Raw genomic sequence first — 22,097 nt, forward strand, 5'->3', positions numbered from 1 at the left:
AATCCCAGCCCTTCTTCTGGCCACAGCCAACCCCCGCAGCTCCTCAGGCTCCGAAACCGCAGCGGGCTCTGATTGGTTCACAGAGTTGGGGGCGGGCGTGTGGGTTTGGTGCCCACCCAGGGAAGGGGGTGGAGCTGGAGGTCGGTCCCCGGGTGTCGAAGCGGCCACTGCGCAGGCGTGGATGGAAACGGATACACAAACAAACAAAACCCACCACCCTGAGGCCTCTAGCTCTTCCCCGCCCACCTTTCCCTGGCTCGGGCTCTCCCTCCTCCCAGTCGCCGGGTTTTCCCCGCCCCCGTCAACGTCTGGGCACGTCCCCCTCGCGGCGCGGGCCACGCACTGTAGTGCTCTTAACCTCTGCCCGCCCGGCGCGGAGTTAGAGGCCGGGTCTGCGCGGGCCGCGCGCACTGTTGGTGGCGGGAGCCCGGGCCTGCAGCCCCGCCGGGCAGAGGATGACTTGCTACCGAGGCTTCCTGCTGGGCAGCTGTCGGCGTGTGGCAGGCGGCCGGGCGGCGGTGCTGAGGGGGCCGGGCGCGGGAGGCCCCGCCGCGCGGCCGCGGCTCTGCGGTGACGGCGGCGGCCGGCGACACCTGGGGCAGGGGCAGCTGCGCGAGCTGGCGGGCTGTGGCAGCCGCCCCGAAGGCGGCTTCCGCCCCTCGCGGGTGGTGGTGGTCGCCAAAACCACCCGGTATGAGTTCGAGCAGCAGCGGTACCGTTACGCGGAGCTTTCGGAGGAGGATCTGAAGCAGCTGGTGGGTCCCTGCGGCCCCCGCGGTTGTGTGTGTGCTCGACCCCGGCTTTGTGGTGTGGCGGAGACCTCTCGGGATGACCCTTCTATCCCGGCGCCCTAAATGCCCAGCCTTCCCCGCTCGCTGCCCTCCATCCTTCTGGCTTCGCTCGTAGACCCCCGCCCTCTGTGTATGCTGAGGGGGGGGGGGGGTCATTGAAACTGCAGAGACACCCCCCCCCCCCAAGACCGGGACGAAGACTTGGGGGGCAGGGGCTCCCAGTGGGAAGGGTTTGGGGATTCATTTGCGCCCTCACTAGCCCCACTCTCTATTCTCCCTTTGGGGATTAGCAACAACAGCCCCGAGAAAGGTGGGCCAGTGGCTGAGGTCTGGACGCCCTGGAAACCGCTCCCCAAGCCTCCCCAAGAAAAAGCCCCCCCCCCCCCGGGCGCCGCTGCGGGAAGTGGGAGAGAGGACGAAGGTACCGCGGACACACCCCCTTTTTCTCTGCAGGACTGCTAGGCCTGGGATACTCCAGAAAGCCGGTCTGGGCGAGCCTTTTCCGTGATGGAACGTGGTCGTCAGACAAGGTTCTAGCAGCTTGTTTTAAAAGCACACGTGTTTTGAGTTCAGAGGTTAGCAGGGGAGAAAATTTGACTTTGTGTTATTAAGTAGAAAGGGCAGGACAGAAGGCAGGTGAACCTGGCAATTATGAAATAAAGAGCCTACGTCTATAACATAGTATCTCCACAAGAGACTGTATTTGGTACAGATAGTAACATGTTTGCAGAAGTATATAAATCCATCCAAGAAAAAGCCCTGAATATCTTCTCTCTTCACTCTCCTTTTGAAACTTCTGAACCCATGCTCCCTATCCACCAACTCTAGGAAAAGGGGAGTGAAGATGCTACCATGAACAATATGGAAATCTCTAATTGTTGATACTGTGGCCCCAAAGGCTCTGGAGTTATACATGCTTATAACCATAATCTTGTAGAATTCTGTGTAAGAGTGGACAGCTTGTTTTAAACTTCTGGTATGGTTTGTAATCTTCAGATTTTTTCGTAATATTTTGCAGAGGTATCAAAATGAAATTGTAAATCCTCACTGCTTAAATATGGAGTCTGTTTTCAGCATTAAACTTCTTGATTCTTCAATGAGTTAATTGAGCAGGGTCCCTATTTTCCTTTAATGGAGGTGCTAGGTGCAGGTGTGTTTCCTCTCATTTAGTGTTTGAAGATGTAGCGATTTATAGAAGACAAGTGTATCATTTTAAAAAGTAAATCAGTTAATTTGAGTAGGAAGTTGGAGTAGTTATGTTTTGTCAGGGAGTGAAATTGGGGATGAGGCAGGGAATAATGTCAGAGGCAAGCACATTGTTTCTGTTCTGGGAAAGAGGTGTGTCCCTTGGATTGTACTCCCAGTTTTGCAAGATCTACTTTTTAGAAATTGTCAAACATGTATAAAAATGTTTTCTATACAATTTTATCAAAGCCCCTTGCAGCAGTTTAAGGTAGCACACTCCATTGGCATGTTTGTAGTGTGGGATTGGGATTTAGGAGCTTGGGGTTCTAGGCCCAGTTTGTGTGGTTAACTTCCTATCAGTCTTTTTAACTTCTCTGGGCCTCATGCATGAAAATGATACCTTTTTGTAGTACTGTCAGGTTTTAAAAGTGCTTTCACCTAGTTCAGTATATGAAACAGTAGGCTGGACTAGATAGCCTCTACAGGCTCTTTTTCGTGCTGGCATTTTGAAACTCTGGATGATTTTTCAAGGCCTCAAGAAGATGAGTGTCCTCTAAATTAGATTAATTCTGGGACCTCTGAATTAGATTGCCACTAATCAAAACATTTTAAATGTAGGCAGATCAATAAGTCTTTAGAAATTGAACTACATAGTGTACCCACTATGGGTATCTAAAGAGAAATCTCTAATAGGTAAATATTTGTCTATTGCTAGGTAATGCTGTTTGGGAGAAGAAAACTTAGCGTTAAAACTTCTGTACTATAGAACACATGGTTTTGTAATCTCAAGGCAGTGAAATAGTCGTTGTTGTCATTTCAGTTACATTATATTGGATTAGTTCCTTACTGATTTGAGTTTACCATTTACATTAAAGCCAGTATTCAGAATGGAGTAGCAGTAGATGGAGTTGAGGCCAAAGAATATGGGGCTGTGTAAAGTTTTTCTAAAATGGGACTCTGTAGTAGGACTGATAAGCTGGCTAATATTGTTTGCTGTTTTGCTGGGGTAAAAGATACTAAGATATATGAATAATGTGAATTGAGTACAAAAGAAAGTGGCCATGTGCTTACTTTAGTCTCTGGCACCTTACCTCTGGTGTCTATAGTGTCATGGTAACCTGAAGTTTTATACCAGAGGGTTCTCTTTTGTTGTGGAGGTGGTGGTTTTGTTGCAGAATAGGTCTCTGTTAGGTTGTTAAAATGCAAATAGAAGATGAAGGATGGAGTGCCAGTATAATCTTATACCCCAAAGCCTCATGGGTTACTTAAGTAGAGGAAATACTTCTTAGTTGATAAAGCATGTATAAAATAGGGTTAAATCTTTGAAGCTTGGTCTTTCACTTACTCTTATTGGTGGCATTGCTTTATTTTTAATTCGTGCAGTGATGTTTCCTGTGAATTTCTGGTGTAGGATTTTTACCTCTGCTGGCTCATTACCTTGCAAGGGATAATTAAACTATTATTCCAGTTTACTTACATCATAAGAGATGTAGCTGTTGGCAGATGTGGGACTTTTATTTATAGGGTCTGTGACACTCAACAAATTAGATCTTTAGATGAATCAAAGATGATTGGAAAGGGTTTTGACATTGTTATCATGCCTTATTGGCCAAAGAGAAGGTTTTATTGAAAACTATTTTAATATATACTAAATGAGACATGAACAATTTCCACCCTTCTCTCCCTCCACGCAACTCCTTTTAATGGTTGCCTTATTTATGTATTTATTTATTTATTTAAAGTTTGGGTGCATGTATGGGTGTGTGTGTGTGCATGCATAAGCAGAGGAGGGGCAGAGAGAGAAGCAAAGAGAGCATCTCAAGCAGGCTCTGCTCTCCAGGAATTGTGAGATCATGACTTGAGCTGGAACCAAGAGTCACTTAACCAACCTAGCCACCCCTGCAGGCACTCCTAGTTGTTGTTTTTTAATCTTTATAATGGGATGGAATAATTTCATTTAGCAGTCCCTTTATTACTGGATTGAATTATTCATAGTTATTACCTTCCTAACATATTTGGGAGATCCTAGCACCTTGGATTTTGTTTCCCTTAACAGTGTTTCCTGCAGTGATGGTGTAGCTTAGGTTGTGGTTCTTGGGCAGGTAATACTTTTGCCACATGGTGTGCAATGAATGTAGTGTATATGAATATTTATCAAATTAAAGAACATGATCTGGAGTACCTCCAGGGCTTTCTAACAGAGTCTCACTCCTCTCAAATCTTTCAGATACAGGCACCAGAGTGGTCTATCTATAGTGAACATCTGGCCAGTTTACTCCTCTGCTTAGAACTACTCAAAAGCTCCCCATAACCGGTAGAGTCACCTAGGAAGTTTGTTAAAATGCAGATGCCTGAACCTTTGCACCCCAAGATTCTGATTCAGTTTGTGGAGACTCAAGACTCTGCCTTTATCAACCACACACCCTTAAGGTTGATGGCTCTGTCCAGGGGACTTCATTTTTAATAAGCTCTCCAGGTTTGCAGGTGGTCCCCAGATCACACTTTGAGAAACACTGCTCTATGGGAAGCTTCATGATCCTTACTCAGTATGCCAAACAAGGCCCTTCATGAACTGGCTCCTGTATGTCTGTTGAGCTTTATTTCTAATCAGTTTTTGTCTCGAACTTCATTTTCCACTAATTTCAAACTGTTTTAATTTTCACTAGGTGCTGTGCTGATTTAATTTTATGTATTTATGGATTAGTGCATTAAAATGTTCAAAATGTAAAAGATACAGAAGGCTATACAATGAAAAGTCTCTTATTCTTGTTACTGGGCACTGTGTTTTTGTCCCTGGAAGTAGCCAGTGTTATCAGTTCCTTGTGTTTCCTTCCAGAAATAATCCATACATACAAATCAACACAATGAAATATTATTTTTCTTTGTCCCACCCCTTTTTACTTAGTGATAACATACTATTTAAGCTATTCTGCACCTTGTTCTTTCTTTAAAATAGTATGTGTGGGAGTCCATTGTGTGCATGTCTTAATTTATTAAAATACATTCTGTAATGGGGGTGCCTGGGGGGCTCATTCTGTTAGGCTTCTGATTTTGGCTCAGGTCATGATCTCAGATTTGTGAGTTTGAGCCCCACATTGGTCTCGCTGCTGTCAGTGCAGAGCCCACTTTGGATCTTCTGTCCACCTGTCCCCTCCCCCCCCCCCCCCCCCCCCCCCCGTCTCTACCCCTCCCCCGCTTGCATGCATGCACACTCTCTCTCCCTACCCCCCCAAAAATAAACATTAAAATACATTCTATAGTGAATAACGTGTGTGTTAATTTATGTATGTGTGAACCAGGCTCTAAGATAAATACCTAAAAGTGGAATTGCTGAGTCAAAAGGCATGTACGTTTGAAATTTTAATGGGTATTGCTAAATTTCTTCCCTTCAAGGCTGTACCAATGTATACCTTCCCCAGCAATGGATGAAAGTTGCTGTTACTCCACAAGAAGTTTATCACATTTTGGAGTTTTACCAAGCTGGGAGGTGAAAAATGGTATTTCAGGGTGGTTTGATTTGTATCTGTTAGTGTCTTTTCCTCTGCAGCCTATTTTAGTGCGAATATTTCTCTTTCCTCTAACCAAGTTCCTTTGAGGTCAAGCTCCAGATGTTACTGTCATAGGAAGCCTTCCTTTGTAACCTTGCTGTGCCCCTCTTGGGCCCCAAAGTTGTGTTAGGTACTCTTCACTGTATCTTCCCAATACTTACACATTTGAGCTTTCCACCTCTGAGTATGATCTGATTATTTTCTTCTCTAGACTTCAGGGCAAAGACTGCATCTTATTCATCATCCTCTCCACCTTCCCATCCCCACCAAAAAAGGTAGTAAAACGTTTGTCTTTCTAAAAGTTATTTTTAGTTCTTTTCTCTTGGAGGCTTCCAGTCCAGAGCCGTATTTCCAGCTATCATTCTTCTGAAAGACGTTAGCTGCTGAAATCTTAAGATAGAGGTTACCAACATGAGTTTCCTGGAAGAGGCTTCATGTGTTAAAGAAACATGAGCCTAAACAAAACAGGATTTTTATTTGACCATGGGATTTTGGAAGGGGGACAGAAAAATGTGTCAAATTTTGTGTGATACAACTTGGAAAATAGAGACTTACAGTACACTCCTTCCCATAAATATTTGTCGTTAAATGGGAGACCCAGAAAGATGTAAAAGGGTTGAATGTTACAGTAGCTGAAATTCCACCACTAACGTAATCATTGACCAGTGTGCTTTAGAGCCCTGATTTTCAGGCTTTTCTTATCAGGATTACTTAGGGGAGGTTTTCAAAACTACAAATATGTGGCCAGCCATGAGACTGTAAACAACATAATTTCTTACTGTGATCCCTTTTCCTGTGTTTTTAATTATATGAATTAAGTTTTGAGTAAAAAAGTGTTTATCAATGCACATTAGTATCTTCTTAGCTAGTAAGGTGTAAGTTAACTTTATTTTTCGCTATCACTGATCTTTGTAATACGTAATAGGTGTATTTCAAAATATCACCAAACGTGCCGGTTATTTCATGCCTTAGGAAAGTTCATTATATATGATGTGGATTGTGCAGGAGATTAGACCAACCTCCATAAGACATTTGCATTCAAGGAGAGGTTAGTCAATTGGATTTCTTCTTCCTAACTGCAAGTTGGTAGAATTAGGACATAGGAACAGAATAGTTCTTGGCCTGTGTAACTTAATCATTAAAATGAGGCTTAGTGCCCTAATGAGCATTTACAGTTCCCAAGGAGGAGTGAAATCTATAGCTAATGTAGGGTTGTTAGGAGTCTCTAGTGGACAAGTCTTGGATTGAGAGCAGGGACGCCTTGGGTGGCTCAGTCTTGGATCTGAAGAGGCGTCTGGGTGGCTCAGTCGGTTAGGCGTCCGACTTCAGTTCAGGTCGTGATCTCACAGTCTGTGAGTTTGAGCCCCACATCGGGCTCTGGGCTGACAGCTTGGAGCCTGCAGCCTGCTTCGGATTCTGTGTCTCCCTCTCTCTCTGCACCTCCCTTGCTTGTGCTCTCTCTCTTTCTCTGCCTCTCAAAAATAAATATTAAAAAAAAAAAAAAAAAAAAAAAAGCAGGAGATCTGAGTTTGGATACTGGCACCAATCTATTAGCTTTGTAAACTGGATCAAGTAACCTAACCTCTTTCTATTTATCAGCCTCTTTGACTTTGAAATAGGTATAGTGTCTGTTTTTCCTTGTTTACATAATTTTTAGGAAGAGCAAATTGATTGGAAATTTACATAATTTAAAGCAGCATAATTAGGATTTTTAGCCACAATAATGATCATTATGTAAATGTCACCATTACTTATTAAATTTTGTACTTAAAATGGTACTGATTTGGTCACTTCAAAATAGGTTCCTTTATAAAACAGACAGCTAAAGTAACTGAAGACTTATTGAATTTAACTTTTGCTCATGTTTTTTTTTTAAGCCCATTTCTCGGAGGAAGTGGTACTTTTGAATTGTTTACTTCTAAGAAGTATTTTTGTGGGGCGCCTGGATGACTCAGTTGGTTGAGTGTCCAACTCTTTATTTTGGCTCAGGTCATGATTCCAGGGCTGTGGGATCGAGTCCCGGGTTGGGTTCTGTGCTGAGTGTGGAACCTGCTTAAGATTCTCGCTCTCTACCTCTGCCCCTGTCCCCTGTTGTACTCTGTCTCTCTCTCTCAAAAAAAGTATTTTTGTAGTGGAGAAAATAATTATAAAAATTATGGTCTTTAAAAATAAGATCTAAAAATATGTTTAAAAATAAAACTTGCTTACAGTGTCACTATTGCCAACATTCATGAAGTTTGTTGGTTAATTTGTTTAAAGTGTCACCCGTTCATTGAGCACTTGCTAGGTTCTGGGGAACCACAGGTGAATAAAAGGGTTCCCAAATGTATGGAGAAAATATTTTAAATTGTGTTATAACTGTAAGTGGTCCATGGGAATACAGAGAAGGGAGGGAGTAATTTGGGAAGGGTAAGAATGAAAGAGAAAAAGATGACCTTTGCATTTTTTCAACTTTTAAGTAGACTTGCTAGTGATCTTTTTAAAGTTTAGACTTTCAGTTATGAAATGTTTTTACCACATAGAGAACTTTCAAAATAGACCCCTGTATATCCAGCTACTAAGACTTAACAGATACTAATATTTTGCCACATTTGCTTGAGATACTTACAAAAAAAATTTTTTTTAAATATTTGTTTATTTTTGAGAGAGAGAAACAGAGTGTGAGCAGGCGAGGGGCAGAGAGAAGGGGAGACACAGAATCCAGAGCAGGCTCCAGGCTCTGAGCTGTCAGCAAAGAGCCCGACACAGGGCTCGAACCCTCAAGCCGTGAGAATATGACCTGAGCCGAAGTCGGACCTTTAACCAACTGAGCCACCCAGGTGCCCCAATGCCAGAGATATTTTTAAAGGGAATGTTATAACTTATAACTAAAGCCTTATTCCAACTTTTTCCCTCCCTCTGTCCCTAGAGGTAACCACTAGCCTGAAGTTGTTAAATATATATATATATATATATATATATACACACACACACACACACACACACACATATATCTTTTTCATGCATATGTTATACATTTATTAATGTGACCATGCCCATAAAAAGTGTATTGTGTGTCTTAAAGTTACATCAATAATATATTCTTTAAATTGTATACCTGTTCTTTAGAAATTTACTTTTCTTATTCACTATTGGTTTTGAAACTTCTCTATTTTGATATATGTTAATTCATTTTAAGTGCTGTCAAGTATTACATTGTTTGGATAATGAGGTTGTTTCTAGTTTTTTCTATTAAAAAATGCAATTAGAAGTACAAATAATATTTCCATAAGCACTGAACATCTCCCTGATACCCCATGTTCTCATTAGCACTTGGTGGACTTTATCATTTTTGCCAATATGATGAGAGTGAAATGAGATCCTTTAAGTTTAGGGTATTTTAATTAAATATTAAAGAATAAGGAAGAATTTATATGTCAAGGGTAGAGAACAGTACTAATGAGACAGTGGAGAAGTTAATCTTTGCCAGCCAAAAGAACTGAGATATTTCTGACTGTAATCTACAGTTGGAAAAATTTTACATATGACTCACTAAGTACATATACTCGTATTTGAAATAAAAGGTAATGTGAAACAACTGAGCAGTTGCATGTAGTAGAGTTTATTCTTAATACCAGTGCTGCTTGTGATCAATAAATTGATGTGACAGCCATTTTAAGGGCAGTTTGAAAATCATTGTTCAAGAGTAAGTATATAGAAGGGGAACAGGTAGGCTGGACCTTACCAGGGTATTAAATGTCATGGACAGGAGTTTGCTTTATGTCCTAGTCATTTTCAGTGTTTTTTAGCAATAGAATACAACTGTCCTGTTCTCTTTCCCCACAAGAGGAGTGGAGGGTCAGTTTTTCTGAGACGTTAGCATTCTGGGCCTAGTATGAAAGCAGGCTTCTGGTAGTGGTGGTTAGGTTGGAGGACTGGGAAATAAAGACTTTTAAAGGAAGCAGTTAGAAATTCTGGAGGCAGGCTATTGCGTGACACCAGATAAGAGCTGATGTTGCCCAGAACTCAAGCAGTGGCAGCATGACTGTGGACAGATTGGACAGACAGTTTATAGGTACGATTGTTGTTCTTCACCACTGACTGACTGTGGAGATTGTGAGGGAAGAATTAAAGGTGACGCCTGCATTTATTCTGTTGCTTATATAAATGTAAGTATTATTAACTGGTATACGGGACTGAGAAGAGCAAATTTGAAGGAGGAATATGTAATCAGATTTAGATGGTTGTGGGGAAAGGTACCTGATCTACCAATGGGGGAGTATAAATGCTCACGTTGAAAATTTGAGCCGAAAGCTTAAAGGAAAGATGTGAGCTAACAGTGTATATTTCATAGTTGCCAGTGTATACTTGGGCCATCAAGTCCTGCAGCAGGGAGGTAACTCCAAGAACACGAAGTGGGAGCAGGTAAGAAAGTCAGGGATGGAACCTTGAGCAATCCCAACGTATGAGGGAATGGGTAAACAGGATAAAAAGAGGAAGGCAGAAGTAGGAAGAGAATTATGGGGAAAGTAAAGGTGAGTGCCTGGGAGAAAGGCTAAGTGAAACTGAAATGATCTAAGATAAATGCCAAATATAGCTGGAGAAATATTTAGGGTTCACTGTACCAGGCCTGATCATGCTAAGTGGAATAGTTTACTTTCTAGCTGTTGACTAGGTGTTTCTCATCAGTGTAAGGCAGTTTTGAGTTAACAGTGTATCATTTAGTTAAGTGGGTACTCTTTTTAAGAGTGCTTCAATTCTGCCTGTGAGTTTACATACCAAACAAACAGGTCATTGTCTCAAAAAGCTTGTGTATTTCTTATGCGTTAAATTTGAAGACTATTTCCTTCCCTTACTGAGCTTTCCTGTGACTTATCACAGAGAGTACAAAGTAGTAACATTCAGCTGACTGTAAAATAAGATAAAAATTTGTTTTGTAATAAACTCAGTTTAGGTCAAGTAAAAATATCTATGGTACTTTAATAAAAGCAGTTGGATCATTTAGGAAATGACCTATCACATCTAACTTTAATGTGGACAAATTTTTGTTGGTTTAGAATCCATTTTTCCGTTCATGCTTTGTTGTATTTTAACTTTCAGGCTACTTGGGCAGAAGTGATGTTCGCTTTTGGAAATTTTGTAGGAGAAACTCTTTTTGCTTGTTTATTATATTTTTAATGCTTATTATTTAATGTTTATTTTTGAGAGAGAGTGTGAGTGGGGCAGGGGCAGAGAGAGGGGGAGACACAGAATCTGAAGCAGGCTCCAGGCCGCGAGCTGTTGGCACAGACCCTGACGTGGGACTTGAACCCACTAACCACGAGATCATGACCTGAGCTGACATCGGATGCTTAACTGACTGAGACACTCAGATGCCCCACAATATGCTTTTTAATTCTGGCATTCACTCTACTGGACAAATTTCCTACTTGATTAAATGGATGTTCATTGAAGATATTTCTAAACTTCTCTCTCAACATTTTATTTACTTTTATTTTATTTAGAAGACATATACTTTAAAAGGAGAATATTAATGGTACGGTAGTAACATTATAAAATGTCACTCCAATGGACTAGGAAAGATAATTCTTGAATGATATATGTCTTTATATCTAAATGTTATCCAATTTCAGTGAGCTAACCAGTCCTTTGTTTGGATTGTGTGGGGGAAATTCCAAATAGAGTTCATAAATCTGAACAGAAGAGAGCTGCAAATCCAAGTGGAGTAAAGGTCATCTAACTGCCTTCTAAAATATTAGAAGATTAGTTTATCTTTGGTCTTCGAGTAGCCGTATGCAATGTGTTAAAAATCCATTTAAAAAATTAGTTGTAAAGTAAGCAAAAAAAATTTTTTTAATGCTTATTTATTTTTGAGACAGAGAGAGAGAGCACGAGTGGGTTGGGGCAGAGAGAGAGGGAGACACAGAATCCTAAGCAGGCTCCAGGCTCCGAGCTGTCAACACAGAGCCCAATACGGGGCTTGAACTCACAAACTGTGAGATCGTGACCTGTGTTGAAGTCGGACGCTCAACCGACTGAACCACTCAGGTGCCCCAAATAGGCAAATTTTGAGATCTTGTTAACTACGTGATTCAGAAAACTTAATGCTGTATTTGGTATTGAAACCAAATTATAATTTTCTGAAGCCAGGCTTTCTAGTTCAGTTTAAACTTGTAGTCCTACAAATATACCTTTAAAAAAAAAAATCTTTCTGTTTTTACATAGGGTTTTTTAAAGAGAGATGTTCTACTGTGTACTATATGACATGTAATAAGACAGAATTTGTTTTATTTTGATATAGCTTGCATTGAAAGGCTCTAGCTACAGTGGACTGCTTGAACGGCATCATATTCACACCAAAAATGTAGAGCATATTCTAGATAGTTTACGGTGAGTCATTGGGATTGGATCTTGGATGGGCTTTTGTATTCAGGACTTTTAATTTTTATTTTTACTAGAAGATGATCCTGCGATTTTTAGTAAAGATTTCCGTTATAAAATAATTTTCAGAAAATTATATCGTGGTTAATGGAGTTGACATTGTAGTGTTTCTAAGGAAATTTTTGTACTCTGAAAATTTCACAGATTTTCAGTTAATATTTGGTCTGAGAAGTGCCTTTTCCACAGAGACAATTCTGTATACATTATGCTTGAACTGTATATGTAATGTTTTTTTAAACAATACTAGATTATATGGGTGTTCATTAAAATATTATTTGAATGTCTGAATATCATAGAAACTTCAGTTAATTCAATTAATGCAGTCAGTGAATAAGTTTATATAAGAGAATCAGTGTGAGAACATGCAAAGTAGAAAGTATTTTAGTTACGGTTTCAGCGTCTGACAACTGAATGAATATTTTGGATTTAAAGTAATGACTATTTTGTTTTATAATTAAAAGTCTCTCAAGATGTGACTCTTCTAGGACATTTTTGTATTAATGAATTTTAGCATCAGGAATAGAGAAAATGAATTGAAATTCTCATTTATCAATATTGCTATTTGTCAGGGACTGTAACAACATGTTTTTAAAGCATGTAAAAGATTTGGGATCATTGTTAACTTTCAGTTTACTCTTGTGCATCTTGACTTACCATAGTTAATTGGCTGTTGTAATTAAAATGAAGCTAAGCTTGCAAAGCTAAACATAAATTTGTTTATAAAACAAGTTTATTTTACATCATTGTAATAATTTGCCTCTCAGAAAACATCCTTTAAATTATTAGTGGAAATTTTATGTAACGTTTACTTTCTTATCTTAGGAATGAGGGAATTGAGGTTCGCCTAGTAAAGAGGAGAGAATATGATGAAGAAATTGTTCGATGGGCAGACGCTGTCATAGCTGCAGGAGGTAATAGTTTTACAGAGGGAAAGATTGGAATACAGAAATGCTCTTTAATATACATTTCCAGATACCCTGTAGTCTAGCTGTATTGAAGGCTTCAGAATCCTACCACAAGATGCATTTTTAGATTTTTAGGATAAGATTTAAAAAGATCTGCTATATGTAACATTTTGCTTTTTTAGTGAATGAATGATGTTATTGTGAGGTTCCATGTATATTAAAGGTATATTTAACTTCAAATATGATTCAAAGAATGAGTTGTAACTGTATTTTGGTTTAGTTATACTAGTCTTAAAAAAAAGTTGAAATTATTTAAGAGTTTAACAGGATTAAATTTCATCCCACTCTGACTCTCATATACTTATACCTATTTTTTCCTGAGCTTTATTATTAAGTTAGTGAACATTCTTTCTAAAGCTTTAAATTGATAGCATTTGTTAGAAAAATCTACACCGGACACTTTGTTAGATATATTCTCATTAAAATATTTTATGAGTTTGGATTGATGTTATGACAGAAAGAAAAAGAATTGGCTAATAGAAGTGATAGGATTAGAGCAGTAGTTCCCAACTGGAGGCTACTACTGGGCATCTAGCATGTAGAGGCCATGGATACTGCTGAACATCCTGTTATGCACAGGACAGCCCCCCACAACAAAGAATTATCTGGCCTAAAATGTCAGTCTTGCCACTGTTGAGAAATCCTGGGTTAGGGCTGGTGGGTAGAAAGGCAGTGGAGAGGCCTCTGGTGGTCAACAGGATGGGGTGGGAGTGAGATTGTTAAAATAAAAGTACTTGTGTTCAGAATGATGTTAAAAACTAGTTTTGTAACAAATCTGGTTATGTAGGTGATGGCACGATGCTTCTGGCGGCAAGTAAAGTCTTGGACAGACTTAAACCAGTTATTGGAGTAAACACTGATCCAGAACGGTAAGGAAAAACACATTCTCTTTATTTGCTGTGTGTGTGTGTGTGTGTGTGTGTGTGTGTGTGTGTGTGTGTTGTACATACAGTTATACTTTGCTCTGCTTAGTATCTATTTCTGATAAATCTTAAATTTTGGAAGGTCTTTATTTCCTCTACCGTAGTCACATTGCTGTGCTCTGTTGCTGCAGAGAGTTTACTGTGGTGCATGATGTTTAAGTGAAAGCATCATTGTTCCTGGTTATCATGAATATTAGAACCATGTTCCAAAAACATTTTAGAGATGAAATTCAGGCACGTAGAATTCATTTCTACTTTTAGTACAATTTTTATTCTTTAGTACAAGTTGTTTCCAAGGATCTAGCTCTTGCTTATAGCTCAGGCATGAGAAATATATATGCATTTAGCTGCCATTGGTGGTAGAAAATTTATGATATGGGATGGACAGGTCCTCACATTTGACTTCCCAGGTAGTCTGGGAGTAGGATCTGTGGCAGGATAGACCTGAGCCCTTGACCTAGGTGAGTATTGGTGTCCTTCAGTATTGCTGAAGAGGGATGAGTTAATGTCCCATCTTCTACCTTTCTTATGTCTCTCATCTCCATTCCTGGTTATATCTCCACTGATTTTCTGGGTGACTTCATCAATTTAATGAAGAGACCAAACCCTGTCATCACTTCTTTTTTTCTTTCCTCAGCTTCACTGACATTTAGCATCATTCTCTTCCAGCCACCCACAGCATGACCATACCTGGACTTGATGATCATCTAGAATTGCCCCATCTCGCAAATCTTAATTCCACTCTGACCACAGTCTCCTATCTTTAATAGCAGTCTTATTCCCTCAATTCTGCTAAGTCTGCCCTTTGGTTTTCAGTGCATTGAACCCCTCTATTTTCTTCAATTAATTTTCCCTCACTTCATTCACTTGCTTGACAAATTTCGTAGACATTTTGTACCATTGTCTTTCTGCTCAATCCTACCTCTGTCGATCATCCTTTTTATTCCTCCCATCAGCACTGCTGAGGCCATCTGGGTAAAAAAATAGAAACTTAAGCTTCGTGGCCTAGTTTGCACCCCAACTTACTTCCAATTTGTAGTTTCTAGCACTTAGAACTGGACCCAAAATTTTCTGTGTGGCTCAGGTCCTCTCTCTTCCCCATTCTGTGTGGTAGCTTCTTCAAGGCTATTAAACTTGTATATATTCCCTGCTTTCCCTACCCTTCCTCCTTCAGCATTAGCCTTCTCCTTTACCTGATAGAGGAAATGGAAGTCATTGGATAAGAACTTCTTTACCTTTTCCCTGGCTTAAAATAAAAACCTTGTTCTGTTCCCTTTCTTTCCTTGTCTCCCTTTGCACATGGTTCCTCTTAGGCTAAAACCTTGCTCAAGACTGTCATCTTTTAAGAAAATTTAATAAATTCTTTACCCTGTGCCTTTCTCTTGATTATTATTCTTTTTCTTCCTCTTTACCCCCAAGCTTGGTATCTGCACTTACTTACTTTAGTTGTTTTTAAACCTTTGCTGGCTTTTCTGGATTTGCTCCCACCAGTTCCTTGACATTCTTTTTGTCTTACTAGTGATGTCCTGGTTATTGAACTTACTGGACATTTTAGTCCTTGTCTCACTTGATTTCTGGGAAATTTTTGGTGCTGACTTCTCCTTTAACGCATCTGTACTTCTTTGGCACTTATGACCGCCATTCCCCCCCTGCCCCTTCTTCCTATCCTGATGGCTACTACTTTGTGTCTTTTGAAGGATGTTATATTTTAGTCACTGCTTAAATAGTGGTGTTTTTATATATTACCCTCTGGGCCATCTTTCTCTCACTCCTTTTTTTTTTTTTTAATTTTTGATAGAGACAGAGTACAAGTTGGGGAGGGGCAGAGAGAGAAGGAGACACAGAATCCGAAGCAGGCTCCAGGCTCTGAGCTGTCATCACAGAGCCCGACCTGGGGCTCAAACTCACTGTGAGACCATGAACTGAATTTGGACACTCAACTGACTGAGCCACCCAGGCGCCCCTCTCTTTCACTCTTTATAATGTCTCCAGAATAGCTGATTAATATCTCTGGTTGAACTTAGATCGTGGACTCCAAAATATTTATATCTAACATTGATCTTGTTTCCACTCTTACCCGTATTTATATTCTCTTCCCACTGCAGCCAGAGTGACTTCTCTGCTCCAAATCTTATGGTGGCTCCCTTATCTAACTCAGAGTACAATCTAATTCTTTATTCTGGCTAGGGTGACCAACTCATCCTGGTTTGCCAAGGACTTTTCTAGTTTTAGCACCAAAAGTTCTATGTCCTGGGAAAATTGTCAGTCCCAGGCAAACTGGAACAGTTGGTCTCCTTCGCTGTGATATGTAAGACTCTACGTTTTCTGGTTCCTGATTATTCTTTGTCCTTTTCTCCTGTTATTTTTCTCTTATTTGAGCCATTCTACCCTCTACTTGAATGTATCCATTGGCATTAAAAATGTAACATGTCTGAGCGCCTGGCTGGCTCAGTCCGTAGAGCATGTGGCTTTTTTTTTTTTTTTTTTTAATGTTTATCTTTGAGAGAGAGAGAGAGACAGAAAGAAAGAGAGGGAAGGAGGAAGGGAAAGAGAGGGAGACAGAGAATCCTGAGCAGGCTCCGCACCATCAGTGTGGAGTCTGACATGGGGCTCGAACTCATGAACGGTGTGATCATGACCTGAGCTGAAATCAAGAGTCGGGTACTTAACCAACTGACCCACCCAGGTGCCCCATGTGAGTCTTAATCTCAGAGTCGTGAGTTTAAGCCTCACATTGGGCATGGAGCCTACTTGAAAAAAAAAAAAAAAAAAAAAAAGTAACATGCCTGCAAATGAACCTATCTCCTTTGCCCTCCCCTACCATACTTGATGAATGGAGTCATAACCTGTGCTAAAGCTGTGACCACCTGTCCCTCATCCACCCCCCCCCCCCCCCCACCCCATCCCCACCTTACCACACTGGTCTGTGGATCTAATTCTGAGTTCTTGGGATCTTACCTTTGAGCCCATCTCTTGCCATCGTCACTGGTAATGAACACCGTGTAGGCGTTTATAGTTTGTTGTTTAAATTACCACAGTAGTTCCCAGTCTTGCTCTTTCCAACCCATCCATTACACTTTGTCTTCATGTTACTCCAAAGTACAAATAGTGTATCCACTCCTAAATTAGAATCTTTTAGGCTTTCCCATGACTTTTAGGATACATTGCAAATTCCTTAGTATAATAGTATGATCTTTCACCATCTGTTGCCTGTTTGCTTTTTAGTTTAATCTATCCTCATTTACTGTATGCTCTTCAGTAAAAAACAAAACAACAACAAAAACAACACCTCTAGGAACAGCCTAGGATTCTTCCTAAGGCTGTTTCTTTTTTTTTTGAATCGCATCTTTTCTCCCAGTTTTGTTGAGATATAATTGACATGCAGACTGCATAAATTTAAGGTGTAACACATAATGACTTATACATAATGTGAAATGATTGCTACAGTAAATTTACTTATCTCATATAGACATGAAAAAAAGGGCTTTTTTTTGTGATGAGAACTCTTAGGATCTACTCTTTTAATAACTTTCAGATATACTATACAGCAGTGTTAACTATAGTCATCCTGTTGTCCATCACATCCCCAGTATTTACGGTCTTATAAGTGGAAGTTTGTACCTTTGACCATCCTCACCAGTTCCTCTACTGCCCACTCTGACGGCCGTTCTTAAGTGCAAATGTTCGATCTGAGCGTCTGCTGACACCATGGGTGGAGGCTTTTCCTCTGGTGAGGAGCTTTGTTGATATTTAAGACAGTAGGATTTGAAAGAATAAGTGAAAGAGTGCTCCAAAAGGCCCATATTCTTTTCATGTCTATATATGCACTTTTGTCCAGAATGCCCTTATACCACATACTGAGTTGTGTAGTTGTATAATTGTTCATTCATGACTCTGGTGCATCTTGTGGGCTCTGACTATAATTCCCTGTAGAGATTGCTTATCCTTTCATATCGTTTTCTGCTTGGTTGTTTGTCTCCTCCATTAGACTATACATTTCTTGAGCATAGGACTTTGTATTTTAATTTTTCTATTGTTTTTATAGTATTATACGTAGTCCATAGACAGTAAACCTTTGAACTGAATGATTAATTAAATGCTTTTAGGGAATAGGGCTAGGACCCCAACCTGAGTAAAAATTTCTTGAGCATAAGTTATTGAGATCGTTGGTTCAGTAAATATTTTTTTGACTGCTTTCAGTGTTGATGCATGTATATTTTAGAAATTCTTATGGCATATTTTTATATCGTTAAGAGATTCTTTAGTGGTCACATTTCATACGGTTTGTTGAGACATATTTTCCTTTAAAAACCTGGCTTAATAGTCATAAGCTTGTGGAGATTTTGAAACTGGTAAACAGACACTACTGCTTCTCTAATTTCTACCTAGAATAATAGGCTTTAGAAGTCCTTTGGGTTCTCTTCTTGTCTACAGGCCAGAAATGTATTAAGCCTCCTAGCTTGTTCGGTAATTCAGGTTGCCTGACTTCTTTTTCTTAAGCACTGTGGTGACTCACAAGCCTTAATCCTAGAAGTTAATATTCAACTTAAATTTCCTTTCCTCTATTAGTTATCAAATGCTGCATAACAAATCAAACCAGAACTTAAAGGCTTAAGTAGTAAAAATCATTTATTATCTCTCCTGGTTTCTGTGTATCTGGAATTCAGGAGTGGCTTGGATGGGTGGTTTGGCTTGAGATCTCTCCTCATAAGGTTATAGTTACATGTCAGGTGGGGCTGCAGGCACTTGGGAGGCTTGACTTGGGCTCGGAGATACCCTTCTAAGATGGTTCACTCACATGGTCACTCACATGTAAATTAAATATATAACCGGTTTGTCTCATTTGTATTCTGCAATTGTCTACTGAACTTTTAAATAATAATGACATTTGAATGCTTAATAATTAAAATAGGGTATACGACATGTAGTAGCTAGCCTACAAGATAGCTGCCTAGCATTTACACCTTTATGTGGTTACCTCTCCCCTTCTGTATTCAATCAGGACTGGCCTATGGAATATGGTATGACAGTGTGTAGATTCCAAGGCCAGGTCATAAATGGTATTCCAGCTTCTGTTTTGGTCTTTTGGATTGTACATTCTGGGGTAAGTCAGCCAGCATGATGTGAAGATAGTCAAGCAGCCCTATGGAAAGGCTCACGTGCAGAAGAATTGAGGTGTCTTGCTAATAGCTCACACAATTTGCCAGCCCTGTGAGTGAGCCACACTGAAAATGAATCGTTCAGGCCAAGTCAGGCCTTCAGATGCTCACAGCCCTAGCTGATATCTGACTATAACCTCATGAGAGATTGTTCTCTCTAGGATGTTTTAGACCTCCAGTTGACCCTAGCTGGTATTGTTCTATCAAATGACTGTTGATACCTTTTATATACTTAGCACTATGTAAAGTGTTGCAGGGAGTATAGAAATTAAAACACTTAGGCCTTGCCTAAGTGTCTTAATTTCAGTGTTGATCCACTCAGATAAAGAAATTGACTAGTCACGACTTTGTAAAAAGGTTTTTCTCTGCTCTTCACACTTAATGTAGTTATTATGAAGAGTTTGTTTTGCAAAGCCTACTCTCAATATTTCCTTCAAGATCAACGCATCATGTAATGATGATTGAGCTTTCTGGACACCTTTTCTCATGTTAGGTGCCATATTATCTCATCTTTCTATAACAACTATAGGCAATCTTAACACTTTGTAATTTGCAATTTTTTAAAAAAAAAATTGTCTTCTGCATCAAGCTCTTTGTTTTTAATGTTTATTTTTGAGAGAAAGAGTGAGAGTGGGAGAGGGACAAAGAGAGAGGGAGACATAGAATCTAAAGTAGTCTCTAGGCTCCGAGCTGTCAGCACAGAGTCTGACATAGGACTCGAACTCATGAACCACAAGATCATGACCTGAGCCACAGTCAGACACTCAACCAACTGAGCCACCCAGGCGCCCCATACATCAAGCTTTTAACTCCTTGAAAAGGAGTTAATTCTTCTATATTTTTTTAATAAATGAAGGATTGCATTGGATTAAGCTTTATGATTTCTCTTTATGACTTGGAATATCTTAAATGACATTTAAAAGATTTATGGTTCACTTTTGAACCATAAATAGTTTGATTCCTCAGAATAACCTTTTGAGATTGGTGGTTCTATCACCCTTTTAGAGATGAGGAAGCTGATGCTAAAATGACTTGCCTAAAGTTAATAGATAAATATTATAAAAGTAGGATGCAAATGTCACTATACCATCAGATAATTTTATAGGGAAATCAATCAGTGGCACATTTGCTGTTATTTTTTAGTTTCACTGTAATGTGGAAACTTAAGTAGTTTTGTGTATCATGGCAATAAAGCTGTATGTAAAATCACTTTGGTCTTTCTGTTTGGTCTTTCTGTCTTATTGAAAATATAGAAAACTTTGTAGCAAAAAAATGAAGTATAGAATAAAAATTTACAAAATTTTATGTCTGATTTTTATAGCTTAGTGATACCTTTTGAATTAAATTTTTTTTTCCTCTTTCTTCCCTTTACACCACTCCAAATCTCTTAAAATAAAGGTCTGAGGGTCATTTATGTCTTCCTGTTCGATATACACATTCCTTTCCAGAAGCCTTACAGAAGTTCTATCGTGGTGAGTTCAGGTAGGAATTTCTTACAGTTGTTTTACAAATAATCTTAATAAATATGTGCTATTAAAAATGCTATTGAACAGTACAAGTTAGATAATATTTGGCTTAGTCCATAGTTACAACAGTAGCCATAAAAAGTAATAAACTAGCTGAGTCACAAACATCTCTACCTTACTTTCTTCTAGTCCAGGTGGAACTGTCCAGAAACCCTGACAAGTGCCCTTGGCCTGTAACATAATTGCACGTGGAGGGGTTTTCTCCATCAGTGAGATAGAGGCCGCATTTCCACTTTTTAAAACTGGTTCTGTGTTCTTAGCAGTTTGGTAGAAAGATAGTTAAAACTGTTGGCTAAAATTAAGTGTTCAAATTCTGAGATTTTATATTTTTTATCCTCATCTCCCATCCGGAATGGCTGAGGGTTGGATTTACTCCACTATGCTGAAGGTTCCTGATGTCTTTATTTTACATATTAAGTGTATCTTAAGCAGGGGGATGTTTTTTCATATTTTTTTTCACTTACTGTGTTTGGAGGCCAGGCTGTCCTGAAAAAAGAAGGATGGGGGGAGGAGCTGAGATGGGGTTGGTGATGATAGTAGAGTGAGCCAAGTTGGACTACTTTTTTATTTCCTGATTTAGACTAGATTTTTATTGTTGGAGAAAGCTTTTTCTCTGGTTTTTGTGAAATTGTATTAAGTCTTCTTGACTTGTGGAATCATTAATAATGATTCCAGTTTCTATTGATTTCAGAAGTTTGGCACCTCTACAGATGACCAGTTTATAGCTACCAAATGGGAGTATATTTTTATATGCTAATCTAGCAGAATCTGTCCCACTAACTTTTTGACACATCAGTTTTTGGTTTTGAAATTAATTTTACCTGATTTTTTTTTCCTTTTATCAAAAATGTTTAAGTTTTAGGTATAATCTTAAATGTTATAATATTTGTCATTGATTTCTTTTTTATTATTAAAGAAAATCATCATTACAGAATTTTAGGGGAGGGAATTTTATCTAATCTGACCACCAGAACACAGTATTATTTTAATTTCAGAGTGCTTTCTTTTCTTCATGTTATGTTTTTGTATGAGCAAAATGCAACTATATCTAACTCAGTATCTTAGATTTAATGGATATATGATAAAGAATTTGGCTTTAATTCAGTTATGTGTGAGATTCTATATAAATACATTAGATATTTCTGTTATAATTGAGAGACCTAATCTCTAAATTTGTCTTTGAGTAGGAACCTGTGGGTTTTGGATGTTTCTGGTATAATTTGTTCATGGGATAACTAGTTTTTTAATATTTTTATTTTTTTAATTTGGTGAAATTATATCTAATTCTAAAAATACTTTATTCTATCTTAAATTAATTTGATTTTCCTTCACTCTTCTAAGGTGGTTATGGAGGCAACGAATCAGATTGTACCTTGAAGGGACTGGCATAAACCCTGTTCCCGTGGACCTTCACGAACAGCAGCTGAGTTTGAATCAACATAGCAGAGCCTTCAACATTGAAAGAGTTCATGATGAAAGTAGGTGGATTGGGAATTAGATGTGTTTGGAGCAATATTTAACTTAGAGTTCCTTTGATTTCTAATTTCTAGAAGTAATAATCTATAATTATTTGAGGATTT

The 22,097-nt window shown here is 39.1% G+C and overlaps 1 protein-coding gene across 7 annotated transcripts in view; it reads left to right on the forward strand.

Annotated features, from left to right (window-relative positions):
* The first annotated feature begins 226 nt into the window (after nucleotides 1-226).
* Nucleotides 227-22,097, forward strand: part of NADK2 (NAD kinase 2, mitochondrial) — a 48,919-nt gene continuing 27,048 nt past the window's right edge. The window contains exons 1-6 of one of the 7 annotated variants that reach the window (XM_042951925.1): nucleotides 227-755; nucleotides 11,805-11,893; nucleotides 12,767-12,855; nucleotides 13,697-13,778; nucleotides 20,390-20,473; nucleotides 21,859-21,995. In XM_042951925.1, the coding sequence (XP_042807859.1) occupies nucleotides 456-755; nucleotides 11,805-11,893; nucleotides 12,767-12,855; nucleotides 13,697-13,778; nucleotides 20,390-20,473; nucleotides 21,859-21,995 (781 nt within the window). In that variant the 5' untranslated portion in view covers nucleotides 227-455. Of the gene's footprint in view, nucleotides 756-1,300; nucleotides 1,322-5,390; nucleotides 5,474-5,671; nucleotides 5,800-9,857; nucleotides 9,929-11,213; nucleotides 11,235-11,804; nucleotides 11,894-12,766; nucleotides 12,856-13,696; nucleotides 13,779-20,389; nucleotides 20,474-21,858; nucleotides 21,996-22,097 lie in introns of those variants that run through there. The other 6 variants (XM_042951929.1, XM_042951964.1, XM_042951948.1 and 3 more) reach the window with 6 other exon arrangements.

The sequence above is a fragment of the Panthera leo genome, chromosome A1, assembly GCF_018350215.1.
Source record: "Panthera leo isolate Ple1 chromosome A1, P.leo_Ple1_pat1.1, whole genome shotgun sequence".
In the NCBI taxonomy this organism is placed as follows: domain Eukaryota; kingdom Metazoa; phylum Chordata; class Mammalia; order Carnivora; family Felidae; genus Panthera; species Panthera leo.